Raw genomic sequence first — 18599 nt, 5'->3', positions numbered from 1 at the left:
TACTGCCATTGAAATGTCCATGTTATCAAAGCCAATTTATTAAACATTCCTTTAAAAAGTAGCTGTTTTGTCTGTTATCTAGACAAGAAGATAGAAAAGAACTGGCTGCCAAAGTAGTCAAACACACTATTAGTATGGCTTAGTATATATACAGTGCTTTTCATCTGCAAAGCATTAGACAAGCATTAATGAATTAATCCTCACAACACACCTCTGTGCTGGGTAGATTAAGAAGTCTTACTTTACTAGCAAAATAGGAAGAAAAATCATGTAAAGGGCAATGGTACAGAACAGCAAGATGTTCACCAAAGACTTAAGGCTGATGGCTCCACCTCCACAATGTATCATCTCTGAAAGCCTCTCTCCTTACTGGTTTCAGAGTAACAGCCGTGTTAGTCTGTCTTCGCAAAAAGAAAAGGAGTACTTGTGGCATCTTAGAGACTAACCAATTTATTTGAGCATAAGCTTTCGTGCACTACAGCTCACTTCGTGTAGCGCACGAAAGCTTATGCTCAAATAAATTGGTTAGTCTCTAAGGTGCCACAAGTACTCCTTTTCTCTCCTTACCATAGTCCACAGGAATAATTTAAAGGTACATATAAGTGTGTGTGTGTGTGTGTGTGATGAGTATATCTATCCACCTACATATATCCATCAACAAACATCCATATAGCTAAACAGATTTCCTTTTCCAAAATTCTCTCAATTAGAGCATTTAAATTGATCGATCACTTCCATGCCCACTTCCTACAGTATTTGGGGAAATGAGGACACCTGGAGAGGTAGCTTGGAGCTGTGTTCCACAGTCTCAAAACGTGGGAGGCTCTGGATACAGCAGGAAAGGGGTGCATACTGGCATGGTGCTAGAGAATGACGGATTATGAAGTCTGGGGACAAAAGGCACTGAGAGTCAGAGGAGGAGCAGGAACTGGCAAAAAGCATGCTGGGTAGGGGCTCTAAATGAGATGGGATAATAAGTGCCTAAAGAATGCCTTAGCTGTTATAGCCATAATTTTTATTTTTTAAGGGAGTCAATATTTTGGAAATATAAATGTTTTAGGGGTGCTACATAGACTCTATTGAAACACACATTCAAACTTAACCTTTTTAAACAAAAATTTAATAATAGTATCAAGTGAAACACTCACCTCAATTATTTTTCTGTAAGCAAGAGGCAATATGGTTAAAAAAAAACAACACTCTTTATGTCTCAAGGGTTTTGGTGACCTAATTAGCCTAAAGCTGTTTTTTCTCTCACTGCTTTTGGTTTGTACAAGGTGATAAAAACACAGCTTGATTTTTACCAATTCTCATTCATATTTATCAGACACAAACACTGATTTGATTTTAAAAAATAACTGGATAGTTCAAATCTACAAATAACAAATGTGGTAAGAATGTAATTTTAGGGTCTCATCCTACTCTCATTGAAGTCAATCTGCACTGTACTACTAACTTCAATGTGAGCAACAGCAGAGTCTTAGTAAACTCATGCAGATACTGTACATAATTATTTAATATAACAGCTATATTGTGACCACTTATCTGCTGGAAAGCAGACCTGAAGCAACATGGTTTGCTGAATTCCTACCATCTGCAAAACAGTACAATTATAGCATTTTTAGCAAACCTCTTACCAGTGTGATGTCTCGAGAAGCAGCAGCTGCACTCATGTGTAAACTAGGTTGCCTGACAGAACTACTACAGTCCAAAGCTCGAGCAAATGTGCCAACCGCACTGGGAGAGGAGGGGGGAGAAAAAGAAAAAAGATGGATAAATTAAATTCACACATTTATCTTATTAAAAGATGATTTATCAGCACATAAACATCACTGTAGCGCTGACATTACAATTTTAAACATTTTTCAGACTTAATAATGAAAGACAGCAACTATTAAAAAGTTATGATTTCTGTTTCAAACAATAGTGTACTAAGTACAAAAACAATTCACCATTTTAATCGTATGAGAACTGAAGATAATCTTGTTTAATCAGACAAAATCCTCAATTGTTCCAATGTGCTGATGTCTCATTATTGTCAACTCAAGGGCTCTGGTTAGCTTGGACTTTAATTAGCTTTTTTTTTAAAAAAAAAAAAGTAACTGTAAACAGCACTTGACTAGCAAGCAAATATCAGAAGATGAAATGTCACAGTGCTACTCAGATAGTTTTACAGTCATCTCACAGGTTAGATGCAAAAGAAAATTATTAACAGTTCATCCACTTTAGTAATATGTGCTTAATGTTTCCATTACATAGGCAACAAGGGGCCCATCAACTTGCAACCACCTAAAATCTGTATTTTCCACCCATGATTTTAGGTAATAAGCTGAATGCCCCTCTTAGCAGGCCTGGCTAACGAAAGCTTTCAGTATTGTTCACATGGACAGATTTTAAGCATCATGCATGACAGTGCACGACCGGGTAAAGGTTAAGTGCCTGTGATACTCCAGAAGAAATCCTGAGCACAAGTGTCAAGGACTGGTAACATCACAATAAGAGGGTATGGGGCACCAATGAAAGAGGGTAGGGTTAAGGTTGCAGGCCAGGGTGGTGTGTTCTGTAACTTTGTATTTTCTGTTTTTACAGATTTAAGTATAATACATTTGATACTCCAACAGGGTATGAGGCTCTTAATCTACATTAATGGTGCTGAGCAGTAAATTTCCCTTGTTTTTTGAGGAAGATGTGGTGACAAGGAGAGCATGACAGGGTCACCTGAGAGGGTAGAAAGGAAGGTTTCTTTTAACTCGTCACTGCCACTCAGCTAACAGCTCTGCCCTCATCCTCAGCCCTCCATGCCCCTGAAAGGGTTGGAAGCGCCATGAGCAGGAAAGAAGATGGTAAAGAATGGGTTGCAATAATCACATCTACCACTGTTCAGGTTATACCAGGATTTTCCATTTCAGTAACTGTGAAAAAGTTCTACACAAGTCTTTTGGGCAGCGTGGATAAAAAACAATTATTTAAATTTGATATTTTAATGTTATTTAAATTATAGTAAGTTTTGCTTTTTAAAAATAAATCTGTTTAAAATGAAATCTGAATTTAATGCAAAATATGGGAAAGCTTAGAGTTAATATCTCTTAAAACATTTAAATAATAAATAAATATGCTGAATTCACAAGCCTCTATCAAAAACTTGGGAGTTAAAAGCTACTTCTCTATATAAAAAAAGAAACAGGGGAAAACATCTGGCTTTTGAGGTCAAGCTTTATAAATAGGTCATGCAGTGTAATAATGGCTTGATCCTGTGGGGGACTTACGGGCTGTTCAACTCGGTGCAAGATATTGGCAAAGTCATCACATGTACCGGAACCCAGTCTCTGATCCAGGAGACATCATCATCATGTATCTCATCAGGACATCCACTAAGCCCAGCTTGGTCATGTCATACTCCTAATTTCATTGCTTCTCCTGACCTGGGCTCCGATTGGCTCAGTTCTCAAAATTATGAATATTTATGACTCCACCCATCATGGAAACTTACTCTCCAGCTCATGGAAAAACACTGATCTGCCCAGTAACTACCTGCCCTTGCTTCTGGATGGGTCTGGGCACTTCAAGTAAATGGCCTTGATCTTCTCCTTCCCCATGTACACAGATACAAAGAGAAATCCATTAATTTCTCAACTACCTACTTCTCTATCTCTAAACAAAACAAAACACTGCAGTGCAAAAGGCATGTGGGTTACACGAGTAGAAGTCTTGGATAGTTAGTTCTATTTTTCTGGGGGTCAGATTGGGGAATTAAACAACAAGGGAGAACGAGCAGAGTGTGCAACTGGAAACAAGCAACACTGGTGTGAAAGCAGGAAGCTGTGGGAAGAACGGACAACACTATTCAGAGTGCAGCCTCTAGAATCTTAGAATATCAGGGTTGGAAGGGACCTCAGGAGGTCATCTAGTCCAACCCCCTGCTCAAGGCAGGGCCAATACTCAACTAAAATTATCCCAGCCAGGGCTTTGTCAAGCCTGACCTTAAAAACTTCTAAGCAAGGAGATGCCACCACCTCCCTAGGTAACGCATTCCAGTGCTTCACCACCCTCCTATTGAAAAAGTTTTTCCTAATATCCAACCTAAACCTCCCACACTGCAACTGGAGACCATTACTCCTTGTTCTATCATCTACTACCACTGAGAACAGTCTAGATCCATCCTCTTTGGAACCCCCTTTCAGGTAGTTGAAAGCAACTATCAAATCCCCCCGTCATTCTTCTCTTCTGCAGACTAAAGCATCCCAGTTCCCTCAGCCTCTCCTCATAAGTCATGTGTTCCAGACCCCTAATCATTTTTGTTGCCCTTCACTGGACACCTTCCAATTTTTCCACATTCTTCTTGTAGTGTGGGACCCAAAACTGGACACAGTACTCCAGATGAGGCCTCACCAATGTCGAAGAGAGAGGTGAACGATAACGTCGCTCAATCTGCTGGCAATGCCCCTACTTATACAGCCCAAAATGCCGTTAGCCTTCTTGACAAGAAGGGCCCACTTGACTCATATCCAGCTTCTTGTCCACTGTAACCCTTAGGTCCTTTTCTGCAGAACTGCCACTTCGCCAGTCGGTCCCCACCCTGTAGCAGTGCACGAGATTCTTCCATCCTAAGTGCAGGACTCTGCACTTGTCCTTGTTGAACCTCATCTGATTTCTTTTGGCCCAATCCTCTAATTTGTCTAGGTCCCTCTGTTATCCTATCCCTACCCTCCAGCATATTCACCACTCCTCCCAGTTTCGTGTCATCCGCAAACTTGCTGAGGGTGCAATCCACGCCATCCTCCAGATCATTAATGAAGATTTGAACAAAACCAGCCCCAGGACCGACCCTTGGAGCACTCCACTTGATACCAGCTGCCAACTAGACATGGAGCCATTGATCACTACCCTTTGAGCCCGACGATCTAGCCAGCTTTCTATCCACCTTATAGTCCATTCATCCACCCCATACTTCTTTAACTTGCTGGCAAGAATACCGTGGGAGACCGTATCAAAAACTTTGCTAAAGTCAAGGAATAACACATCTACTGCTTTCCCCTCATCCACAGAGCCAGTTATCTCATCATAGAGGGCAATTAGATTAGTCAGGAATGACTTGCCCTTGGAGAATCCATGCTGACTATTCCAGATCACTTTCCTCTCCTCTAAGTGCTTCAAAATTGATCCCTTGAGAACCTGCTCCATGATTTTTCCAGGGACTGAGGTGAGGCTGACTGGCCTGTAGTTCCTCGGATCCTCCTTCTTCCCTTTTTTAAAGATGGGCACTACATTAGCCTTTTTTCACTCATCCGGGACCTCCCCCGATCGCCATGACTTTTCAAAGATAATGGCCAATGGCTCTGCAATCACATCCACCAGCTCCTTTAGCACCCTCGGATTCAGCACATCTGGCCCCATGGACTTGTGCTCGTCCAGCTTTTCTAAATAGTCCCGAACCACTTCTTTCTCCACAGAGGGCTGGTCACCTCCTCCCCATGCTGTGCTGCCCAGTGCAGTAGTCTGGGAGCTGACCTTGTTTGTGAAGACAGAGGCAAAAAAAGCAATGAGTACATTAGCTTTTTCCACATCCTCTGTCACTAGGTTGCCTCCCTCATTCAGTAAGGGGCCCACGCTTTCCTTGACTTTCTTCTTGTTGTTAACATACCTGAAGAAACCCTTCTCGTTACTCTCAACATCTCTTACTAGCTACAACTCCAAGTGTGATTTGGCCTTCCTGATTTCACTCCTGCATGCCTGAGCAATATTTTTATACTCCTCCCTGGTCATTTGTCCAATCTTCCACTTCTTGTAAGCTTCTTTTTTGTGTTTAAGATCAGCAAGGATTTCACTGTTAAGCCAAGCTGGTCGCCTGCCATATTTACTATTCTTTCTACACATCGGGATGATTTGTTCCTGCAACCTCAATAAGGATTCTTTAAAATACAGCCAGCTCTCCTGGACTCCTTTCCCCTTCATGTTATTCTTCCAGAGGATCCTGCCCATCAGTTCCCTGAGGGAGTCAAAGTCAGCTTTTCTGAAGTCCAGGGTACGTATTCTGCTGCTCTCCTTTCTTCCTTGTGTCAGGATCCCAAACTCGACCATCTCATGGTCACTGCCTCCCAGGTTCCCATCCACTTTTGCTTCTCCTACTAATTCTTCCCAGTTTGTGAGCATCAGGGGAAGAAGAGCTCTGCCCCTAATTGGTTCCTCCAGCTCTTGCACCAGGAAATTGTCCCCTACACTTTCCAAAAAGTTCCTGGATTGTCTGTGCACCGCTGTCTTGCTCTCCCAGCAGCTATCAGGGTGATTGAAGTCTCTCATGAGAACCAGGGCCTGTGATCTAGTAACTTCCGTTAGTTCCTGGAAGAAAGCCTCATCCACCTCATCCCCTTGGTCTGGTGGTCTATAGCAGACTCCCACCACGACATCACCCTTTTTACTCACACTTCTAAACTTAATCCAGAGACTGAGGTTTTTCTGCAGTTTCATACCTGTACTCTGAGCAGTCATACTGCTCTCTTACATACAGTGCAACGCCCCCACGTTTTCTGCCCTGCCTGTCCTTCCTGAACAGTTTATATCCATCCATGACAGTACTCCAGTCATGTGAGTTATCCCACCAAAACTCTGCTATTCCAATCGCACCATAATTCCTTGACTGTGCCAGGACTTTCAGTTCTCCCTGCTTGTTTCCCCTCTAGTGTTGACTTCAACATCTGGGAACTGGACCAAAAAACCTGCCATGGCTGCAGGCTGTAAATAAGATCCTATTTGGGAATATTCCTGTAACTCTCGATAAAAAAGGAACACATGCCAAATGTAAACAGTACAGAAAAGAAATATAGGACCTGATTGTCAGAATGAAACATTAAGAAAAATGCTCTTCAGAAAGCAATGTCTTTGAAGATGATGAGGAGGAGGAGGACATGTCTGAACAATCTTGTTCAACTGGTTAGTAAACTTATTTTTGCACCATCCTGGTGCACTGCCTACCACATCTTACTATGCTAGGAAATAACTTAGATTATTGTCAGAAATTTGGGGTTTGGGTGGATTACTTACCTATGAACTGCAAAATATTTGTGTTCAAAATATAACTGGTATGCTAGTTTGTTGTGGGAGTGTGGCGGGTTTTGTACCTCCCGGCTTCTACGCCGGTTCTACAACCTCCCTGGTAGTCAGGGCTGTATGGCCCAATGGCCAGAGTCCCTCTAAATCTTCTTCCCCTGGTGGGATAGCACGGCCTAGCAGCTGGAGTCTCTATAGTCCACTCCTAAAGCAGTGTGGCCTGAGGGCCAGAATCCCTTTAAGTCCTCTTCCCCTCGTAGGATAGTGCGGCCCAGTGGCCGGAGTTCATCTATCTCCTTTGAGGTAAGGGAGGGGTCGGTGAACTATGTCATCCGAAAAAGAGGGGGGAGGGTTAGAGACCCCCTGTAGGGGAGCCCAGGCCCACCCATCTTCACTGGGCTCCAACCCAGGGCCCGGTCACTGATAGCGTGATCCACCCCAGGTCGGCGGGGAATCCTACCGCAACACGCTGCCCTCAGAGTGGTGGGAGATACCACTCCCTTCCCTCTCCTGGGTCACTTCCTATCAGTTCTCCAAACATAACAGTCCCTGTGGCACCAGGGTCTTCAGGTTACTCAGCCCCTGGGACTCCCTGGGGTTCCCACAGCTGCCAGTCTCTGGTCCCACTTCCTGGCCCCTCAGCTCCCTCCTGTACGAGTCGCCACCGCTCCTGGGCTGGAGCTTCTGCTAGGTGTCCTCCTTCCTCAGCCGCCAGCTCTGACAGAGCAGGTCTGCAGGCTTTTATACTCGACTCTGTTGGAGCATGCCCAGCAGAGCCTCAGGGGCGTGGCTTCCTCTGCCAGCAGGGAAGGGTTGACCCTCTCATTCCCTGTGCAGGGCCAGTCCGCCCCATCACAGGGAGTATTTATCAATTACTGCTGGACCTCTGAAATTGATTATACTAATCAATGAAAAACTAACATCCTAGGTGAAGATTTCCTGGTTTAAAATTAAGCTTTTATTAGGCATTATGAATTTTAACATTGAAAAAATGTGGGGGCTTTTTTCAAGCTGTTTGGTATGTTGCTAGAGATAAGGCTTTAAAAAGATTGAGAATCTTTATGGTTTATTATTTTCCCTATAAAACCATTCAAGGTGAAGTAGCCTGTTAACAGCCCTGTAGTCATAGGACAAAAAGGGGGATTAGTGGTTAGACTGTTGTAATAAGCCATAAATCCAGGGTCTTTATTACAACCATGATTTTTAGTGTCGATCAAAGTTATGAATTTAAGCTCCTAGTAGGGACGTAAATATCATTTTAAAAATTAACCGTTTAAAGGAAATATTTTTATCATTTAAACAGGTAACTGATTAAAGGGCTGGCCGGCCAGGGGGCACGTCTGGGGCCGGGACTGCTCCGGCTGGCGTGGGGCCGCTGGGGTGGGAAACTGGCCGGCCGGCGCAGGACTGCTGGGGCCGGCCGGCCTAGGGGTTAACGGTTAAGGTGGGTTCACTGGTAAGACTAATGCTTATTGGTTAACCAGTTAACATTTTACATCCGTAGCTCTTAGGCTCATCTTTTGGAAGTGTTGAGCAGGCTTCCTTTGAAGAGAACTGATAGATCAGATATAAAGTATCACTTCACCTTGAATGGTCCCTTACAATATGTGCTAACTACTTAAGCTAAACTATCTTGTATTTAGCTGTGACACTCCGAGTACCTTTCACAGACCTGAGGAAGAGATCCATGTAGCTGTAGACCTTGTCTCTCTCACCAACAGAAGTTAGTCCAATAAAAGATATTACCTCACCCACCTTGTGTCTCTACACAAGGCAGTAAATGACCTGTATCATTTTTTTCCATCATCCAATAAAACCATGGATGAGTTCATAATCAAGACCAGCAAAGTCCAGCAATACTCCATAGATGAAATGATTGCTCAGTTCATTTATGCAACAAATTCTCCTTTTGCCTTGTTTAGAACAAAATATTTCATTGAATTAGTTCAATTATTAAAACCAGACTACATTCCACCCAGCAGAAGAGACATTACTGGATACACAATGATTTCCTTCTCATACAAACAACAGGCAAAAAACACTGAAGGGAAAAAACCGTTAATCAGAGTCTTGATGGGTGGAGCAATGTACACAATAATACGTACTTGTGTGACGACAGAAGATACGGCTGTCTATCTCACAGAAACAGATACATCAGGAAATGCCCAAACAACAGAATTCTTAAAATTAGAAGCAGTAAAAGCTATAACAAACTGTGAACCAAAATTCAAGCATCAAATGCGTTGCTTTGTCACAGACAATTCTGCAAACGTAACAAAGATGAGAAGAAATTTACAAGATGACAATGAAGGCAACCTGAATCTTTAACATATATAGTGCTCCTCTGATGCATCTTTTAGGCAAAGACTTAAGTACAATTCCAAGAACAAAGGAAAACGTTGAAATTGCAAAATATTTTCATTACACCCACTTTGCTTCAAATTCACAGATGAGAGCAAGAGGATCCAAACTAATTCTCCCCCAAGATGTATGATGGAATTCAGTGGTTGACTGTTTTGATTTATTTATTAACTGCCCTACTCTGATGATAATTTGTGAGGAAAATCATGACAAAATAGATGCATCTATCTCAGCTAAAGTAGTCAACATCAGACTAAAGAGAAATGTAGAAGATATGCTGAATATACTATAACTAGGGCTGTGGATTAATCAGTTAACTAAACAAAAAAAAAAATCACAAAAAAATTAATTGCAATTAATCACAGATTTAATCACACTGTTAAACAGAATACCAATTGAAATTGATTAAATATTTTGGATGTTTTTCTACATTTTCATATATATTGTATTCTGTGTTATAATTGAAATCAAAGTATATTATTTTTATTACAAATATTTGCACTGTAAAAATGATAAAAGTATTTTTCAATTCACCTCATACAAGTATCGTACTGCAATCTCTTTGTCGTGAAAGTGCAACTTACAAATGTAGATTTGTTACATAACTACACTCAAAATCAAAACAATGTAGGCTCTGAAGTTTTACAAGTCCACTCAGTCCTACTTCTTGTTCAGCCAATCGCGAAGACAAACAAGCTTGTTTACATTTACAGGAGATAATGCTGCCCTCTTCTTATTTACGTCACTAGAAAGTGAGAACAGGCATTTGCATGGCACTTTTGTAGTGCATTGTAAGGTATTTACATAGCAGATATGCTAAACATTCATGTGCCCCTTCATGCTTCGGCTACCATTCCAGAGGACATGCTTCCAAGCTGATTACACTTGTTAAAAAAAATAATGCGTTAATTAAATTTGTGACTGAACTCCTTGGGGGAGAATTGTATGTCCCTTCCTCTGTTTTACTTGCATTCTACCATAATGCAGAGACATGTCAATGAGACCATGAAGAAAGAAATACCCAAGAACAAAGTTAAATTGCAGACAAAGAATCAAATGAGATCAAGCACTTACTCCACCTTACTTTCTTGCCAATATTCTCAACTCAAAGTACCAGGCTAGATGCCGAACACTTGAAGAGGCTGCTGCAATGACAATCTAATAATCATGCATCAAACATGCCAACCATAATAAATTTCAGGGCTGGAGGTGAACTATTCAAGCAGCACGTTTGCTGATGATGTTTTAAGGAAAGTCACACTACTGAATAGTGTCATTTTAACACTTTCTAAAGGGATTACTGCATATTTGGATTTTGTCTGCAAAGCTTGATTATAGGGGGGCATAGCACAACTATAGACAAGGTTGAGACTAGCGAACGGTTTAACAGCTTATTGTTCTAACTGCTATAAAATCCACATGCTTAGGTGGATTCTCTTGAAAGTTGTTCTGGCTCATGGAGATCTGGAGTAGGGTTAGTAGTAAAAAATTGAATTTGTTTGAGAAGAGGTTCTAAGATACAACTCTGCACCCCTCCCCTTTAAAAAAAACACATCAACATTTTAAGGTTTTTATTACCATTTTGGGGGGCACACATGGGGCTCAAATTAATCCTCCCCAAACTGATAACAACTGCTTGGGATTGACCTCAGCTGGTGTCTGGTATCCACTGCCCCTTTGGGTAAACTCTAAATCTACTATTTGTCAGATTCTACTTCAGAAATATTATCAAGGAAAATAGCATTAATTAAATAAAGGGAAGATGAAAGACTCTAGTAAGCATTTAGTATAAGGGTAATGTAATCATGCTATATGCTTCTCGGGTTCCTGAACAATGGGACTGAATGGGATCAAAGAAAAGTAAATAGTTGTCACTCATCAATGTCAGCACATTCAAAGGGTTTGTTAAGCATCAGGAAACATATCCATAATAATGGACCCTGTTCTTTGGATTGGTTTGCAGTGCCAGAACACTGTTGTCAGTCAAAACAATAATTTATCATGAAAAATAAACAAAGAAAACAAATTTCAGCCTTCTACATTAATTCATCCAGTCTGTACAAAAGAAGGGATCATACCTATTGACTTCACCCGAGTGATATAGTTTCTGTGAAAAGGGGATCTGAAGGAATGTCACAGTAGAAAAAATTTGGTCACATAGCCAACAGTCATAGCAAACTTAAATGATATCCCCCTCTCAAACAACTACACAGAAAAATCAAAACCATGCACAAACTACCATAAACATTTAAAACGATTCTCTAACTCAAAAGCATGGTGGATTGGGTTAAATCAAGACAAGTTAAAAATCAGCAATTCTAATCAACTTTTCTATGTGCACTTCAGTTGTTTTCTAAAGAAAGGTAGCTGATATAACCATTAAAAACACCTTTTGTAACTATTGTTCTTCGAGATGTCCATTCCATGCGAGGAGTGTGCGCACCGTGTGCACAGTTGCCGGAGATTTTTCCCTCTGTGGTGTCTGTAGGTCTGGCTCTAGCGCCTCTGGAGCCACACGCATATGCTCTGGTATAAGAGGCACTGCCAGCTCCTTCTTGCCGGTGGGTAAGAGTGGTAGAAAGGTGGGTCATGGAATGGACATGAGCAACAAACCTTGAAGAACAACAGTTACAAAAGATTAGTAACTGTTTTTTCTTCTTCGAATGCTTGCTCATGTCCATTCCATGTTAGGTGACTTGTTAGAGGGCTTTCCCTTCACCTTCTCCCCCGGTTCTTGTCACGCAGAAGACCAGAAGCCGAAGCGCAGGCAACATCATGTTTATTGGGGTTAGTTTCCAGCAAGCACGTATACCATGACTCTGATCCTGCAGAGCCTTGTTTCCCAGTGTACCGTCCCCTCCTCCTCAGCAAGCATAATTATACCTGAAATGCACACCCACAGTCCCACCCCTTACAACTTATGGTCATGTTCAGTTTTGGGGATCATGAGTCTGGGGTCTTCATCCCACCTCTTTTGTATTCCATGGGAGGGGTAAGGAGTGAGGTTGTGCTACGGTTAGGGGTAGCCATTTCTCTGGCCTTTTAGTGTTTTACCTTCGCGCCCCCCCCCCCCCCGACTGGTTGCTTGACCTTGTCTTGAGATAGGAGTTGAGGCAGTCTTCAAGTGAGTGCTCATATATTACACTCCCACCATGCCCACTAACATTTTAACTGCTCTTATCTGTTCCCATTATACTAACAAACCCATCTGGCTAGGCAGAAGCACAGTGGCTTTGTCTTTTGTTTACTCATATTAGTAAGGACCCATTTGTTCACACATATTAGTAAGACTATATGTGTATCAAAAAAACAAAAAACAAAAACAAAAACCAAACAGGCAAGCAAAACTCAGAGTACTGTCTCAGGTGAAGATACAGGCCTGAATCCTACATTGACACTAGCACTCCTAACACGACTCACAAGCAGTACCTCCAGAGGTGGGCTTGAAGTTCATGGACGTGCTAACTGCAATACCGCTCTCCTGGAACAGGCATCATCACAGGCCTGTTAGGTGACGGAATAGTGGGACGTGAAGGTATGAACCGATGACCATGTTGCAGCTCTGCAGAGGTCTTAGATTGGTACCTGCAAGAGGAATGCTGCTGCTGAAGCCTAGGCTGCTCACTCCATGAGAGTCACAACGGCCAGAGGTGAAATTTTTTGCCTGCTCAAAGCAAGCTCAGATACAGGCAGTTATGCAGGACAAGATTCTTTGGGATGACACATCCCATCCTTTCTGCTACTGTTACAGAGCTTGCAGAAGGGCTTAGTTCTCTCAGTATAGAAGGCGAGGGCTCGCCTAACATCCAATGTAGGAAACAGATGGTCCTCAGCAGTCTTGTGAGGTTTTGGAAAGACGACAGGAAGAAAAATGTCCGAGTTGTTGTGGTGTCACATGTACAGCTAGAGATTTTTCCTTCAATGGTATCCGTAGGACTGGCTCTAGCACCCTCTGGAGCCGGCCCCGCACCCTCTCAGTTCCTTCTTACCGCATGTGATGGTTGCCTGGAATAATCCTTCTTGCTCTTGCAAGGCTTCTTTCCCAGTGGTTTTGACTTTACTGTCATATATTGTATAGTTAGTGCAGTTACTGTATATAATTCTGTGTTAGTAGTTGTCCCTGTTGTCAAGGAACATTTGCCCCAGCGGTATTGCGACACCACCTTTGCTAGGAAGGCCAGTTGGGGGCACAGTTGGACCTTGTCCTTGAAGAACATGGTATAAAGGGGTTCTGACATCAGGGCTTTAATCTCAGAGACCCTTCTGGCTGAGGTGATCGCCACCAGGAAGGCGACCTTCCAAGAGAGAAGCAATATGGGGCACAATGCTAACAGCTTGAAGGGAGGCCCCATGAGCCTTGACAGGACCAGGTTTAAGTTCCATGGGGGATTGGATCATGAACCTGAGGGTAGAATTTTTCCAGTCCCTTGAGAAACCTGACTGTCATCTCATGGGAGAACACTGATCTACCATGCACTGAAGAGTGGAAGGCTGAGATGGCTGCCAAGCGAACCTTAAGAGATGAGAAAGCTAGACCTTGATACATTAGGTAGAGCAGATAGTCCAAGATAGACTGCAGAGAAGATCTGGATGGAGAAATTCTCCTTTCAGGGCCCAAGAAGTGAAATGTTTCCACTTTGTCAAGATGGTAGCCCTGGTGGAAGGCTTTCTGCTACCTAATAAGAATTGTCGAACCTGTTCCAAGCATGCCTACTCTTTAGCGTTCAGCCACACAACAATCCCGTCCCTCTCAATGCCGTCAGGTGCAAGGAGGTGAGATTTGGATGAAGCAACTGTCCATAGTCTTATGAAACCAAATCCAGGAGGAGTGGGAGCATGAGTGGAGCTGCCATGAGAGGTTCAGAAGCATACCAAGCCAATGCTGGCGTGGTCACACAGGAGCTATCAGGATAACCTCTGCCTTGTCCTGTTTGATTTTTGGGAGGATCTTGTGAACCAAGGGGATAGGTGGGAAGGTATATACTAAGCGGTATGTCCATGGGAGCAGGAAGGTATTGGAGAGGGAGTCCATGCTGCAAACGGAACGGATAGCATTTCCTGTCCTGTCTGGTGGTGAACAGGTTTAACCCGGGGAGGAGCCCACTTCTGGAAGATGACACTGACAACCACCAGGTGAAGAAACCACACATGGTGAGAGGAAAAGGATCTGATGAAGCGATCCACCAGTGCGTTTCGGGCCCTCGGAAGATGAGACACCTCAAGGTGAAGACATGTTTCATGCAGAAGTCGCACAGCCAGAGGGCCTTCTGGTACAAGGCTGAAGATCGAGCCCCTCCTTGATGCTTGATATAAAACATTGATGCAGTGCTGTCCCTCAAGACCTGCATCATTTTGCCTGAGATGTGGGGAAGGAACACCTGGCAAGCCAAGAGCATCGCCCTAAGTTCCCTGACATTTACATGCAGGAAGAGTCCTTCCTGAGACAAGAGGCCCTGAGTCCTGAGACTGTTGAGGTGGGCTCCCCACTCCAGGTCTGAGGCATCCAAGGGTAAGGTTACCGATTAATGAGGAGCAGAAAAAGGTACCCCTTTCATTACGGACCCTGGGTCTATCCACCAGGTCAGTGAAGCGAGGACCAGAGGCAGAATCATGAGCATCGAGTCCAAGTGGTGTCTGCTTGGGGAGTAGACTGATGCTAGCCACATCTGTGAGGGTCTGAGGAGTACGCTTGCATACTGCAACACATAGGTACATGCCACCATGTGACCCAACACTGAGGCACAACCGAGCAGTCATTAGTGGGTGGGTTGTGACCTTGGAGATCAGGTCAAACATGGCTTGCAATTTGGCCTCCGGTAAGTAGGCCTTGGCCTGGGGCAAGTCGAGCACTGCATCTATGAACTCTATTCTCTGAACCAGGACCAGAGTTGACTTATGCTCACTCATCAATAGACTCAGTACCTGAAAGTTAGCCTTAACTGTACTAATCCTGTGCTAGACCTGAGCCGGCGAGCAACCTTTGATCAGCCAGTCATCAAGGTATGGGTAGACTTGCATACCTCAACGTCTGAGGAAGGCTGCTACCACCGTCATACACTTCGGGAAGACCTATGGGGATTCCAACAGGCCATAGGGAGGCATGGTGAATTGGCAGAGGCATTGCCCCACTACAAACCTGAGAAATCTCCTGTGACTGTGGAAGATGGAGATATGGAAATACACATCCTTTAAATAGAGGCTGGTGTACCAGCCTCCTGGAAACACGGAGAGAATTAGGGAGGCCAGGGAGACCATGCAGAACCTTGGTTTCTTGAGATATTTGTTGAGGCAATGCGGGTCCAGGATGGGCTGTAGACCTTCTCCCTTGGCCTTTGGGATTAGGGAATAATCGGAAGTCTCAAGGAACCTCCTTTATGGCCCCCACACAGATGAGGGATTGCACCTCCTGGAAGAGAAGTTGCTTGTGAGAAGGGTCCCTGAAGGGGTACGAAGGCGGGGTGGATGAAAATTGGAGGGTGTAATTGACTGTTATAGTACTGAGTACTCAACAGTCTGTTATATATGACCATGCTGGGCTGAAGGATGACAGGCAGTCCAAAAGCAAAAGGTGGGATAGATCTGGCAACGAGACTGGTGTACTGTCCTCGGGCATACCTTCCAAAGTCCTGCCTGGCCCCACTGGGATATCTATGCAAGTCTGACTGGGAGGCTGAGGCAGAAGGGAGGAGTTGGCATCACTTATAACCCTTCCCTTTTCCTTTGTAGGGCTCCTGCCTCAGAGGTGCTATGAACCTGTGTGAGGCTGCTGAGGCCAAAATGCTTCCTGAAGGCAGGAGGCGTGTAAAGGCCCAAGAAATGAAGGGCAGCCTTTGAATCCTTGAGGCCACGAAGCTTAGAGTCTATCTGTTCAGAGAACAGGGAGGTACCTCAAAGGGGAGGTCCTGGATGGACTGCTGCACTTTGTACAGGAGGCCCGATTACTGGAGCCACAAACAGCACCTCAGGGTGATCGCTGATGCCACAGTCCTGGCTGCTGAGTCAGCTGCATCCAGAGCCGCCTGGAGGGAGGTCCTGGCCATTGCCTGACCTCCTTTAGGATGTCCGTGAACTTCTGCCTTGGCTCCTGCAGCAGGGAATCCTTAAATTTGGACAATAAGTCCCACAGGTTAAAATTGTACCTCCACAGTACAGCCTGCTGGTTGGAGATATGTTACTGGAGCCTGTCCATTGAATAAGCCTTGCATCTGAACAGGTCCACTCTCTTGGCCTCTTTATTTTTAGGGGTGGCACTCAACTGCCCCATCTGTCCCGCTCATTCGCCACCAACGTTACCAGGGACCCCGAAGAGAGTGATGCAAGTAAAGGTACTCAAACTCACTGGTTGGGACATAATACTTCTTCTCAGTCCTATCTGAGATGGGGGGGGGGGGGGGGGGGAGAGAGAAGAAAATCTGCGATAGTACCCTGACAGTCCCATCACTGCTTTGTTAATGGGCAGGGCCATTCTGGAGGAAGTCACCACAGCCAGGATGTCAATTAGGCTGTGCGCAGACTCCTTGACTTCCAGTCCCAAGTTCATGGTGACCCCTTTTCAGGAGCTCTTGGTGGGCCATGAAGTCATCTGGCGGGAGCAGAGTACGAGGGCCTGCAACTGCCTCATCCGGGGATGACAAGGGCTGCCTCCTCTTCCTCCACCTGCACCACATCCATTGGGGCCATTTCTTGGGCATTGGCACCAGGGTCAATACTGGAGTCAGGGTCTGGTGCCAGATGGGACAAAACAGTGACTCACCTCTCGGATGGCACCAAGTATGAGCTGTGAGAAGGAAGGCCCAGTACCAGGGCAAACCCACATGGGTTTCAATACCGTCACTGCATTGGCCGGGGGGCCGGTACTGAAGTCTGGTGTGTAGGCTGGGTACCAGTAGGTCTTTGGAGTCCAAAGGAAAAATCATTCGCTCCACCTAAGAGGATTCTTCCCTTGAAGACCATGGCTGCACAGAACTCACTTGAGGAACCAGGGACCGGCGACAGGCCGGAGATTGCTATATCGGGACCATAGAGGACTTGTCCCGCACAGTGCTGCTGTTGAGCTCCCCACCCCTTGTTTCCTTCTATCCCTGGCTGCCTTGGCTGGCAGTGGGCAGTGAGGGATCAGCAGCATCAAGAGGGACATCAGATCCTTTGCCACCTGGAAAGCCTCCACTGTTGAAGGGGTCCACAGGTGTCTGCAGTCCACAGCCACTCCCAGGAGTTGGAGGCAGGTTCCAGATCGGACTCGGTACTCTAGGCAGAGTTTCCGGAGCCAACAGTGGCTCTGGGGAGGACGAGTGTTCCGGCACAGGTCTCACTACGCTGGTCATTCCCTGCTTGTCCCTCTTCTGCACCAAAGAGCGCCATCTCTCTGTGCTCTTATTCTTATGCTTTTTCCTCAGCACCGGGGGTGGAGAATGGTGCTGTGAAGAGTACAGTGCTCATGGAGCATTTTGCACTGAAGCTGAAGTGCTCAGCACCAATTCGGAGTGGCTCAGCTTCAAGACTGATCTAAGGGCTGCTTCCATGAGTAAGGCCTTTAGACAAATGTCCCTGTCATTTTGAGTGTGTTGTCTAAAGCCTCTGCAGATCTGACACTTCTCTTTAATCTGAGTTTCCCCGAGGCACTTTAGACAACTAGAGTGTGGGTTACTCCCTGGCATCAGCTTGCCATGGGAGGTAAATGGCTTGAAGCTGGGGACTGGGGCATGCCCAGCCCCTGGGGGCAAATGTCCCTCTGACAGGGACAACTATTAACACTACTATGTACACTAACACAGAATTATATACAGTAACTGCGCTAACTATACAATATACGACAGAAAAGTCCAAACCACTGGGAAAGAAGCCTTGCAAAAGCAAGAAGGATCACTCCAGGCAACCATCACAGGCAGTAAGGAGGAACTGAGAGGGTGCGAGACTGGCTCCAGAGGGTGCTAGAGCCAGTCCTATGGATATCACTGAGGGAAAAATCTCCATCAACTGTCCACGCAACCCCCCCCCCCCCACACACACACACACCCCCCTAGTACGGAATGGACATGAGCAAGCACTCGAAGAAGAACATGTTGATTTACAACTAAATAGAGCCTTTACACCAGATCTGACATCTTTTTGCTACCTAGGAGGGTAACTTATAACTATATACATTTATTTAAGCAATTATATAGCTTAATATTTCAGATTCTTATTAATTGTAC

At 44.6% G+C, this 18599-nt stretch overlaps 1 protein-coding gene across 4 annotated transcripts in view; it reads right to left on the bottom strand.

The window, feature by feature from the left end:
* MTA3 (metastasis associated 1 family member 3) overlaps window positions 1-18599 on the bottom strand; it is a 196635-nt gene that overhangs the window by 76519 nt on the left and 101517 nt on the right. For all 4 annotated transcript variants that reach the window (XR_012158255.2, XM_073339057.2, XM_073339058.2 and 1 more), the window contains exon 8: window positions 1638-1737. Coding sequence is in view for 3 of the 4 variants with exons in the window: in XM_073339057.2 (XP_073195158.1) it covers window positions 1638-1737 (100 nt within the window). In the remaining variant the exon portion in view is untranslated. The remainder of the gene's footprint in view (window positions 1-1637; window positions 1738-18599) is intronic.

Source organism: Lepidochelys kempii, chromosome 3 (genome assembly GCF_965140285.1).
Source record: "Lepidochelys kempii isolate rLepKem1 chromosome 3, rLepKem1.hap1, whole genome shotgun sequence".
Lineage (NCBI taxonomy): Eukaryota > Metazoa > Chordata > Testudines > Cheloniidae > Lepidochelys > Lepidochelys kempii.
The sequence above is the reverse complement of the archived record's forward strand: the minus strand, read 5'-3'. Positions and strand labels throughout refer to the sequence as shown.